The following is a 12,791-nucleotide window of genomic DNA, read 5'->3' on the forward strand; positions in this document are numbered from 1 at the left end:
AAGGGAGATAACTCAATCTGTATAAATATTGGTAAAGTTTTGCTGGCAAGTTTAATGACATATTTATACAGTATTCATCTTGCAAACTGTCTGTTGCAGGTTAATACTTTAGTAGGTTATCGATATATGCATTTTACTACAGCTTCACTTCTTAAGCTTGATTGTTTAACTTTAAAATGTTTCTATGTCACACCCTTATAGAAACATGATAAAATATAAGAACGATGCTGGTCGGTAAATTTCTATCGTCATTCTCGCACTGTACATTTTGTAAGTCTGTATTTTTAGTATAATTTTATACATCAAATTGGGGATCCTTGATGTTTGAGACCTTTGACTACACTGCTGGAAGCCGAGAGCGCTACAAATTTCATATATTTATAATATAGGAAGTCTCCCACACTCAATACACCTTATTCAGCAATCTTCACGCTGAGTGGCAGCCCTGGCAGCCCAGGCTTGTAAAATTGCTCTCGGGCCTGTAAAAATCATATCTACAGGCCAACAGAATCTAACTAAAAAATTTCAAAAATTGAGCTCCGGGCCTGTAGATTTAACAGTTCATCGTGAAGACTGTTATTGCTAATCCCGGCTGACCCGGCCGCTTGAACTTTTGACGTCAACAACAATCACTTTTCCATTGTGGCGTCAGATATTTTGTTTTATGACGTCAACATTTTACGGAAAACTGTGTGATATCCAGCAATGGCGGACAAATAGCGATAAGGTGTATTAATTCATGTTATTCCTATAAGTACTGGAGTTTTAAACTGTAAATAAATGGGTATTTTGTGCACCTCAGGTTGTCAAATTTGGCGTCAAATTTCACCTTGCAGTTTTTCCCTTTTGATACTCTCTGAGAGTACTCCTGTTTCCCATAGAGTGCACCCGCCACATTATTTATGTATGCGCTAGTCCAAGGACGTATAACTAACATACGTCCTTGGCTAGCCCTATAACATATGACATCAAAGCATTATTTACTATTTCTATTTGCTGTTCTGATATTTTTTTTTTCTATCAATTTGCCACCCAAGCATTCAAAAAAAAAATGAAAATATCAGTATAAAAACGTTAAAAATTGAATAAGAATGTGAAGTCATATGTTATAGGACTAATGTATGTGCCTGTCCCAAGTCAGGAGCTTGTCCTTTGTTTACGTGTTACATATGTGTTTTTTGTTCACTTTTTTATTTAAATAGGGCTGTTAGTTTTCTCGTTTGAATTGTTGAATTTGTTGTGTCGTAGTTCTCATGGTTCTCTTATATATTTGATACGTTTCCTTCAGTTTTAGTTTGTAACCAGGATTTGTTTTTTTCTCTATCGATTTATGAATTTTGAACAGCGGTATACTACTGTTGCCTTTATTTACATTGTCATATCAGGCCTTTTATAGCTGACTATGCAGTATGGACTTTGCTCATTGTTGAAGGCCATATGGTGACCTATAGTAGTTAATATCTGTGTCATTCTGGTCTTTTGTGAACAGTTGTCTCATTAGCAATCATACCACATCTTCTTTTTTATATGGCAGCCCAGGCAATTACTGAAAACTGTAATATTACATAAATCTGTAATGTTACGTTTTTCTGTAATATAGGGTCTATATAGTTGTAATATTATAGTATTCCTGAAAACTGTAATATAACGACAATATTACTAAAAACTGTAATATTACTGAAACTTGCTATTTTATAAAAAAGAGGTAATATAGTACTAATTCCCCTATATCTCATGAAATATAACTTCCTGAGAGCATTTGAGTATCAAATACATGGGGCACCCAATCTTTTGCCAAATAAACCTTACATTTTCACCTACATGTAGGATCAATCAACATTCATTGAACCAACCTAATGCAACTTTCCAAAATTTAACTTAATAATATAACTAACAATTGCATATTTTAAAGGAAGCACCTGCTCATATTTGTAATGAATGAATAAACTATAGAGGAGGTTGAAGATTGTCCTTTAAAAAAAAAAAATCATTGGTCAATCTGCTAGTTGGACCCTGAAGACCAGTTTATTCAATGTGAGGTCATGAATTGAGGAACTTCAAATGCGTTTTAAAAATGTTTTGTTCCTGCATAAACATGAATGCATGATAAAGGTTTTGATTTTTTTTTCTTCTGAAAGATGAATATTGATGAATGAAATATGTCTTACGGTCTGTAATGATTATTATAATTCATAATAGTTTTAAAAAAAAATGAAAAAAAATTGTGAAGGTTCTAGATCTGAGCAATGGGCATTGAGAAGCTAGTTCACTTTCAGTTAGTCAGTGTCAATCTCTTTGTAAATCTAATTAATACATTTATAATATAATACACATATTATTTAATTTCAGAGCTAGAAATGGGTGATACCACCCCAACACATGGCACTACTGACTACGATTATCTCATCAAGTTTCTTACATTAGGTAATGATTAGTTGTTAAATTTCATTGTCATAAAAGATTTTTTGCATGTTTTACACCTAATTTATCAGATTTATGTTTTAATCATGAAAAGAAAGCTATCAACCCATTCAATAATCCCCAAAAGTTGCAACATGCCTTAAAAACCACAAGATTAGGACCAATGATTGGGTACCTACCAGTATTTACTATTGTAGGGAGTAGAAAAGATTTTTCAAAGTGTACATCTGCTGACACTGTTTTGTTCGCCGTTTCAGAATGGAATGCATTCTGGGAAATATATTCAAAAGCGTACACCAAAACATTGTGATTGGTTAAAAACGTTCTAAACAATTGAAATTCAACCAATGATGTAACGTTATCTTTATTTTGGTGTACGAACAATGAAATTACCTATAGTCCTCTAGTTTCTGAAAAGGCGAATTGTAGAGAGTTTACATTCAACCTTTGATGTGCCAAACAAAGATCCCCAGCCCCTATAAGAATTTCTGCTCCTCTCCCTCAATAATTTTCATTTATATAACCTGATTCAGATCCTCATGCATTGAAAATCAATCTATATTTTTTAAGGACAAAGGGAAATAACTCAATAATGTTCAAATAAAACAATGCCATGTTTAATTTTATGTTCTCAATGCATCATGTATGCAAATTGAAAGCAAGCTTTACACTTTCAGTGCTGACATGCACTCATATTCCCTATTATTTTGAATTTCATTAACCTGACCAATGAGAAGAGAAATTTGAAATGATTAGGCATTTAGGAGGGGTCCTGAACCTGAAATCCTGAAGGTCTTGAATTAAAAAAAAATAAATCCAGAGATTCCTGACATCTCGAAAGTCGAAAAAAAGAAATCCTGAATCCTGAAAGGGTCAATCCCGATATCAAAACCTAAAAAAACACCCGATCCTGATGTCCCGAAAAAGGTCCTTCCCCCCTCATAGTTGATATTTACATCTGCTTATCGTGGGTATTTCTTGTGACCAACCTGAAAGTAGTTACTCTATACTGCTATTAACTGTGGATTGACTATTATTCAAAGATGGCTGAAAGAAAAAAAAAAGATTAATTGTCAAACGAATTCATTGTCAAAACAAGATCTACTGACAAGATCCAAACACATATAAATCAGTGAGAAAAAAAAATTGAATCAAATCACGAACAATTCACTGGCAAAAAAAAGGGTTAAATGACACAAATCCATGGCAAATAAAAGATTAAATCTAGATGAAAAAGACAGACTACACAATTTCTTCAAACAGAAAACATAGGATAGATCTACATGTACTTGTCTCCTATAAAAAAAAAAAACATTGAGGAATTTATGTGCTGTATCTAGCTCTACTTTTGACACCTGCTGTGCTGCCGATGTTAAATATAAGAAAACAGATGGTTGATTTTAATAATAAAAAAAAAGAAGATGTGATATGATTGCCAATGAGACAACTCTCCACAAGAGACCAAATGACACAGAATATAACAGCTATAGCAGTCTTCACGATGAACTGCTAAATCTACAGGCCCAAATATCAAATTTTGAAAATTTTTAGTTAGATTCCGTTGGCCTGTAGATATGATTTTTACAGGCCTGAGAGCAATTTTACAAGCCTGGGCTGCCACTCAGTGTGAAGACTGGCTATAGGTCACCATACGGCCTTCAACAATTAGCAAAGCCCATACCGCACATCAATTTTTAAAAGACCATGAAATCACAAATGTAGAACAATTCAAAAGAGAAGACTAACAGCATAATTAATGTATAAACTTTCATTTCATAACCAAGTACCTGGGTTTTTTTTGCATGTTGTATTTGTACATTTAAAATACACTGTTATCTAGTTTTATATTTATTGTACAACTATAAATGAAAATAGATAAATTTTCTATCTAGGTGATTCAGGTGTTGGTAAAACAAGTTTTTTACATCAGTATGTTGACAAAACATTTAGTACAAAGTTCATCTCAACAGTCGGCATAGATTTCAAAGAAAAGAGAGTGGTGAGTAAAAACACATCTATTTCATTTAAAATGTTTCACTTCTGCCATTCAGTATAGGTTAAAGCCTATCTGTTAAAACCTCATGCTGACATTGTATGTCTATTTTATTAACTTTTCATCTGGGTTGCTCTCTCATATAAAAAAAAATCTTGACAAGCATATTTGTAATACCTTTGATGTATAGTTTAAGATATTGTCTTAATTTTTCTGGAGACATTATTTTTATTAAATTCTATTATCTCCCCATGAAAAATAATAATTGAATTATTTTCCCTTTTCTAGGTACACAGAGTTCCAGGTGTGGATGGTGCTGTAGGGAAGAGTAACAGAATACATTTACAGTTATGGGATACTGCTGGTCAGGAAAGGTATAATCAGGGATTTTTATCTACAGTGAAACCTGTCTAAACTAAGACCTGGGTTTTTTAATTTGTTGGTTTACGGATTTCCCCCATGAAAAAGTTGGGTCGGTCGATTGGAAAAAAAATAAAAAAAATATTCTTCAAAAAAGAATATTATGCAAAAATCAAAATGTTTGGTATGCTATTTTTTCATCATTTCTTAAATTTAAGTTCCATGAAATAGTATTGCTCAGCCTGTCATAAACATTGTATGACATCATCTAATAATTTCCCGTGAAAAAGGGGGGTGTCTACGAACCGTGGCAGAGAGGAAATTAAATCGTCATTTCACATACAAGAAAGAAAAAAAAAGATCAGCATAGCTCTAAATCAATTTCAGGAAACTTGGTGAATAATGATCTGTAAGCAGGACAACTGATAAAGAAAAATTGCATAAAAGCCGTTGGAATATACACATGTGTCAAAAACGTAATACTAATAGATTCGTCCACTGGAAAAACAAGGATATTGGGTTCATCAGTTGTCATGCATTCCTGTTTTATATATCGAAATGGACGATATTTTTTCTATTATCTGTGAAACATGAAAATTCCAAATGATTTGTTTTTATTTAGTACAATGTAATTTAACTTTACATTTACCACATTTGGACAAGTCCATTTTCCACTGTTTCTGTGAGATGTTGCATTTTACAGAATGATGACAAATACAGGAAAAAACTTATTGTGTAATGGGTTTAGAAGTAAAACACATGTTTCATTCCGCATATATTTTATGCGCAAATGACATTTCAAGGTCAGTTATCATTGATTTGTCTATTTTTAGATACGTAAATTGTAAGTTTTATTTTTTCACAACCGAAAGTGTTATGATTCTGTTAGTGTTAAATGCATTTCATTTCATAAAAAAAAGAGTATTTTATTTATTTTTCAGGGATATTTTTTTTGTTAAGGTCGGGTGGAATAAAAAAGCATGAAAAGTCAATTTATTTTTATTCTGCAAATCGGTAAAATCGGGTCGGCGGATCCGTAAACCAACAAATCAAAAAATCCTGGCCTAAATCTTCTATATACCGAAAACCTGTGTCTACCTGACATGTTCATATGTCCAGTCATATCATCGTAGTTCATGCTAAACTATGAATCAACTAAAACCGAACAAATCTTAAGTCCTAAGGAAGTTTTTTCTGACAAGTTAAACTATGTAGATACCAGAAAATTTGTTATGATTGCCAATGAAACAGCTATTCACCAGACCAGAGACCATTTGACAAAGTTGTAAGCAGCTATAGTTATAGGTCACTCTTTCTTAAAGAACATACTATATAGTTAGCTATACATAGGCAACATAATGAAAAAATGTAAAACAATTTAAGGTGGTACCTAACATTACAGGGAGATAACTCTGTAAAATCAGCTAAACGTTTTAATTACGTTATGCTGTTAAGGGAATATAAAGCTTCTAAATGATCAAAATTAGTATTTGTCAAACTACTATATAACCAGTGTAATTTTTCTGAAAAAACAGTTGGTTCAAATTATTTGAAATTTTTATATTTTTGTCAAAGGGACAAAGTATATATTTTGTCAAAATTTTATGAAATTTAAACGAGCCATATTAATTTTAGTGAAAGTGTTGGGTACCACCTTAATAAACAAGAAGACAAAATAGCCTGATGAATGATAAAACAGTATAAACAAAAAATGAAAAAATAAATCTGAACGACAGTAAATTACAGGTTTCTGACTTATAGCATACACAAACTTTTGCAAAACAATAAAATAAAATATCAATGAAAACACTGTTTCTGCCGGTGCATTACGTTTGCGCGCATTACCATTACATTTGCGCGCAAAAATCATTACGTTTGCGCGCAGCTTTTGATTACAGTTGCGCGCATTTTTTTGACAGGTAAACTCAGGTAAAATACAGGTAATAATACTTATTTATTTATAATTAGTTCAATTATTTACAAGTATAAGTACTCATTCCGTTAGTCTTGGTCCCCTACTCACCAACGATGAGGTGGAAGTGGGATTTCGAGCAAGATAAGTCCGTTTTATTATGCACAAGCACTAAATCCTAGAAAAATGTACAGATAAAAATGTTAAAATGCTAAAACATAGCTAATCATAAAGGTAAAGGTATTGGTAATTTCATATACTTTACATGTAGGTACGTGTCGAAACTCCATGTTTGTGCCTTAGTGTAACTTTACAAACTAACTTCAATTATTTACTTATTTTAAAAACGATCACTATTCGTTCAAATCCTTTTCACTCTGAAATTCGCAATGGAGTATAAATGATGATAACTTTATAATTGGTTTTATAATTCAATATGAACAATATATAGTTTGAATTAAGAAATATTTTCAAAATTAATAATTGATAGTCATATTTATTATGAAAATAAAAAAAATATATAGTCAATTATAATTTAATTAAATTTTTATTTATATTTTTACCTGAGTTTACCTATAAAATATATGCGCGCAAATGTAATCAAAAGCTGCGCGCAAACGTAAAACATTTTAATCCCCAAATGCGCGCAAACGTAGTGCGCCCGTTTCTCCTCAATCAGGGAAAAACAATTAATCCATTTATTAATTGCCTTAATTATATTTTTCATGTTCACAATGAATCAGAGCTCTATGAAATTTGGTATCATGCTTCATTATTCTTTTTTATTCCAGATTTCGGAGTTTAACAACAGCATTTTTCCGAGATGCAATGGGCTTCCTTTTATTATTTGACTTAACCAATGAGCAATCATTTTTAAACATACAGAACTGGCTCAGTCAATTGCAGACACATGCTTATTGTGAAAACCCTGATATTGTACTTTGTGGTAATAAGTCAGACCTTGAAGATCATAGATGTATTTCTGATGAGAGAGCGAGAGAAACTGCAGAAAAATTTGGGTAGGTATATATAAAATAAAAATAAAATCAGATTTGTTTTCTTAATTTTTATTGATTTCTTTGTTTGTGAAACAACTGTTGGTTTCTGTGATTTAAAACATTAAGTACTGGAGACTTTTGGATTGATCCGTAGTATCCACAAAGATGAATTAATCCACAGTATGTAGGAAAATGTGGTATGAGTGCCAATGAGACAAATCTCCATCCAACTCTAGCACAATTTGTAAAAAGTAAACAATAATAGGTCGATGTAAGGCCTTTAACACAGAGATTTGTCTCACATGAAACAACAAGCTATAAATGGCCCCAAAATGACTAGACAGTAACAGTGTAAATCATTCAAACAAGAAAACCAACAGTCTAATCTATATAGAAATGAGAAACACTTATGGACCATATTAACAAAGGACATTATATTGTGCATACATTATCTAATTGTTTTCAATATATTATCTAAAATATTTCAGGTTCTGAAACGACAAATTGTTATTTTATATTTTTGTATTTAACATTTTGATCCTTTCAGGCTTCCATATTTTGAGACAAGTGCAGCCAACGGTCAGAATGTAGCCAAGTCTATAGAATGTTTGTTAGACATGGTCATGCTGAGGATGGAGAGTTGTGTGGACAAATCTCAATTGCCAGGGATCAGAAGTAATGCTCAGATGAATGGTTACCATATGGATGAAGCAGGGGAAGGCGGATGTGGATGTTAGAAAAAATGGCTGCAAGAAAAATGGCCACTGGCGACTGCAGTGTTTGTCAAGATGTGCCACAATGTTACTTAACTCATTTGCTATCTATTGTGATCCCAAAATTGAAGTTAAAAAATATATTATATTTCTTATGAAAGAAAATAATGGATTGTAAAAATAAAACCTACAAAATTTTGAAAAAAAGTTATTTAAGATATGTTGAAAAATGGACGTCATATTTTTCATTTAAATTCAACTATTTGTAGGTTAAGTGAATTAGCCATTTTATTATCTAAAGGATTATTGGAGATTTCCTTTTTCTTACTCCTAAATGAAAATCAAGCCATGTCATTGGTTAAATTTTCATTGTTTAGAACATTGATAGCCAATCAAAACGTTTTGTTAAAATTTTGAATAATAATTCCTGGAATGCCATAAATTTTTATAGGCAATAAGCATAATAATAATTTCTAATGAACCAATATATTTGTATTGGATGAAAAGTTCTGTGGTTGAAGTCATAAAACTTTGATCAGTGCTCGGAACACAAAAATCATGCTCGAAACATGAAATCCAGCATTTTGATTGGTGGATTTTTGTCATATGAGTACAAAAAACTGACTCTCTAAGTTTTATGACTTCAAGGCCTGATCTTTCATCCATTGATAAGATTTTTTATGTTTAGTTTGCTCAGTTTGTAATTGCAAGAGATTTCTAGAAATATGACAGCATTACTTTGATATATTTAGATAAATAGATTTGTTTGACATCCCTGTCAATTTGGTGCTGTCGTATCATGCTTCTATATGCATGGCCCTTTGTTCAAATTGATATTATTTGGTTGTATAATGTTTTTGTCCTAAGATATTTTGAGGGACGCCATAGCCTAGAATATCTTGTTATTTTTGTATTGTGTATGGTTGTGATTAAAAAAAAAAATATATAAAATATAGTCACTTGAGTCCATACCACTTAGAATTTCTCTCAAGTATTTGAAATACATTTGTATGATAAAATGGCATTGATAATTAATAATGAAAGTTTTTGCCATCTTGATTTTTTTTTTTTGGCTTATTTCTTATTAATGTAAACTATTCCCAATATTTATAAGGACCTGATAATTAATATAATTTTATGTCAGAAATCCATTTATTTATCATTTTTACTTTTGTTATTTGTTTTCTGTAACTATTTAATGTCATATACAAGTTAAATGTTTAGTTTTTGTATTGCACTGTATTGTTCATCAAACCAGCAAATCCATTATAGAACCTTTGTTTTTGTGTCACATTTTTTTTAATCCTGTGATTTTTCATCAGGAACCATGAATCTTAATGTAAATTTAAGGTTTCCTGATGTTTAAACTAGCAACAAAGTACAATATAACAATTTACAGGAAATATTATTGCTATTCTTTCATAATTTACAATAAGATGGGTTTTCTTCAGTTTCTAGAAACCATGGAAACAAAAGTTGTTCTTTATTGAAGCTTGGTGCTGTTATTCTATTTATAGATCTGTACCCTTTTACTTTTCATAAACACTTCCAGAGAAATCTTTTATCACGGAAATCCATAGAGAATTTGATCTTTTTTTACATGATGAAATATTTAGGTCTTTTTAGAGCTAATTTCCCAATGCATGTATAGCAAGACTTTGGTTAGCTTGCTTGCTTGTTATATTTGCATATTGTACAATTGTAATTGGGACAACATCCAATTATATTTAAATATAATAGATACAGGTTTAACTATGCCTATATATATTTGTTTGAAGATGTCAATCTTAATTATGAAGCTTGAGTAAATGTTTATACAAACAGAGCAAGTAAGCCAACCAAAGTTTTACTCTACAAGCATTAGGAAATTAGCTCTAATTCCCTGTTGTCATTCCATCCTTCCAATGTTATTTTGTTGATCTGTAGAACTACATTTTACGTAATATTTTGTTGTTTAAGTTTATATTTATGTATTTGTATGTTATATCCGTTAAGGAGCTTTTGCTCGGCTAGATTATAGTTTTTGATTAGGATTCTAGAAGATATGTGCATTTAATTCACAATTCCAACACCAGACTGTGACCTAATTATATGCATTTTACAGTGATTGCATAATTATATGCAAAATGCTAAATCTATACTGGCTTTTTTTTTATATCTTAATCAATACATAACACCTAAGTGATCATTTCTTATAGTCTTTTTATGTCCTTGTCGCTATGCAACAGGGGCATAATAAAGTTTTAACCTTTTCCGTCCCTATGTTCCTACTTTTGTTTCCATTCTCTAACAGTAGTTTGGTCAAGATAATGCTGTGAAACTTATACAATGCTTTTTACCACCATAGACTGATTAAGTTGTGATTTTCTTGAGTTATGTCCCCTTGAATTGTGCTTTAAAAAGAAAAATTGATGAATAAGACATACATTTACAAGTGGGTCATAGTTTACTGAAAAAATAAAATTTGCTTCATTTTATTTTGAAAACAAATCCCATTAGATAAACATGTTGAAGACCGTACTTTGACCTATAAAGGTTTACTTTTACAAATTGTGACTTGGATGTGTTGTTTTTCGCATTGGCACTCATACCATATCTTCTTATATCTATTGTTATGGTTGTGTTTAAGACTATCAATAGTTATAGTTGTAGGTCTGTCCAGTTAAAATTGGGCTATTCCATTAAAACAATTTGGAGGAGGGCTTTTTAAAATTCAAATAATAACAAAAAAACATACATAATATAATTTTTCTCTTTATAACTAGCTTACAACCTTGAATGACCAACAAATTGTGACTAAAAGAAAAATAGCCTTCCCACCCTACCACATTCTTTAAAATGGAATAGTCTGTATGGTTAATTATCTTATGAAAACATGATAATTGGATCAGATGCTTGGTTGTGAAGAGATTATTTTCTTGCTTTTTTGTAATTTTATATTTTTACAGCTACATTTGTGAAGATATTAAATTTCCATGTTTTCTTGGTACACACAGAAATGTGTCCAGATATTACAGAACACTTCAATGTAGTTCTATGATTAATTCTGTTATATTTTTCTTCGATATTTAGAAATGGTTTATTGAAATACAATTTAGATATCTAGAAATATTGAATGAGAACATAATATGCTTATAGTATAATAGCATAATTCACAGTAGCTTTATTAATTTCTTTGCACTAAAAGAACTGAATATAGTTCCATTTATGAAGAGAAGAAAGTGGATTTTTTTTGTATATATATTTTATATAATGTTTTTTTCTGTCATATCTTCTTTGCTTTGTAACAAAAACTGCAGCACAAATCCCTTTTACTCTCAGAAAAAAAAGCAGGACAAGGGATATTTTTTAGCAAAAAATCTGCACGATAAAGAATTTTCTATCAATAAATCTGCATGACAAAGGTGTATTTATAGGAACTAATCTCTTATTGGATGAATACTTGCTTTTTCTCTATCAACACGCTAACTGCATCATCAGAGTGTTTAGATTTGTTTATTTTATGTAAGGTATTCAATATTTTTGAAAGTTTTTCTAGACAATGAGTAATGTAGTATACTTTGGTAATTCTAACAAGAGGGAGGGTAAGAGGGGTTCTGATCCCGAAATCCCGGGCTTAAAAAACACGAAATTCAGAGGTCCCGAAATTCGATAAAAGAATTCCTGGATCCCGAAAGGGTCAATCCCGAAATCCCGAGCTTAAAAACACCCGATCCCGGAGTCCCGGTAAAGGTCCTATCCCCCCTCTAACAAGTAATGAGCTTGTTCTTTTCACAATATGTATATATAGTCATATTATATCTTTTTGAATTTGGATTATTATTATACACGATCTTTGTGATATCTTAAAATATCTAGTCTCTGACTTTCTTAACTGTCTTAAATAAATGAGAGCATTTTTTTTAATATCTTTATTTTATTTTACTGACTTAATAAAAAATCTAATAGTATATTTAATATATTCAAAGAAGTTGCCACACATAAACATATGTATACTAAATAAATAAATGTAAAAAGGTGAAGGTTGTAAAATAATGTAATTAGTAGTATTAACATAGTTTTATCAACATAGTTATATATATTCTGGTTTAAGATGGGTCATATTACCATTAAAAGGGGGGATGCCTTACAGCCTATTTTAATATGGGGAAATTAAAATAAATCACTAATTCAGACGAAGATCTTTCTCATGGTGTATTCTGCTTGACCATCAACATCGAAAAAGGGTATACCTTCTCTCGTCGTACTTAAAAGAAACTAAATAGTTGTTTTGAATATATGGCCAGGGGCGGATCCAGTCATTTAAAAAAGGTGGGGTTCCCAGTTCCTAAACCAGGACAAAGAGGGGGATTCCAACTACATGTCCCGATTCAAATGCATAGATTGTCAAAAAA

General features: G+C 31.2%; 1 protein-coding gene across 1 annotated transcript; it reads left to right on the forward strand.

The window, feature by feature from the left end:
• Nucleotides 1-8,604, forward strand: LOC139495852 (ras-related protein Rab-27A-like). The gene is made up of 6 exons (XM_071284257.1): nucleotides 1-99; nucleotides 2,350-2,424; nucleotides 4,314-4,420; nucleotides 4,703-4,788; nucleotides 7,478-7,705; nucleotides 8,232-8,604. The coding sequence occupies exons 2-6, from the start codon at nucleotides 2,358-2,360 to the stop codon at nucleotides 8,419-8,421; spliced, it is 678 nt and encodes a 225-aa protein (XP_071140358.1). The 5' UTR covers nucleotides 1-99; nucleotides 2,350-2,357; the 3' UTR covers nucleotides 8,422-8,604.
• The last annotated feature ends 4,187 nt before the right edge of the window (nucleotides 8,605-12,791 follow it).

The sequence above is a fragment of the Mytilus edulis genome, chromosome 11 (assembly GCF_963676685.1).
Source record: "Mytilus edulis chromosome 11, xbMytEdul2.2, whole genome shotgun sequence".
NCBI lineage: Eukaryota > Metazoa > Mollusca > Bivalvia > Mytilida > Mytilidae > Mytilus > Mytilus edulis.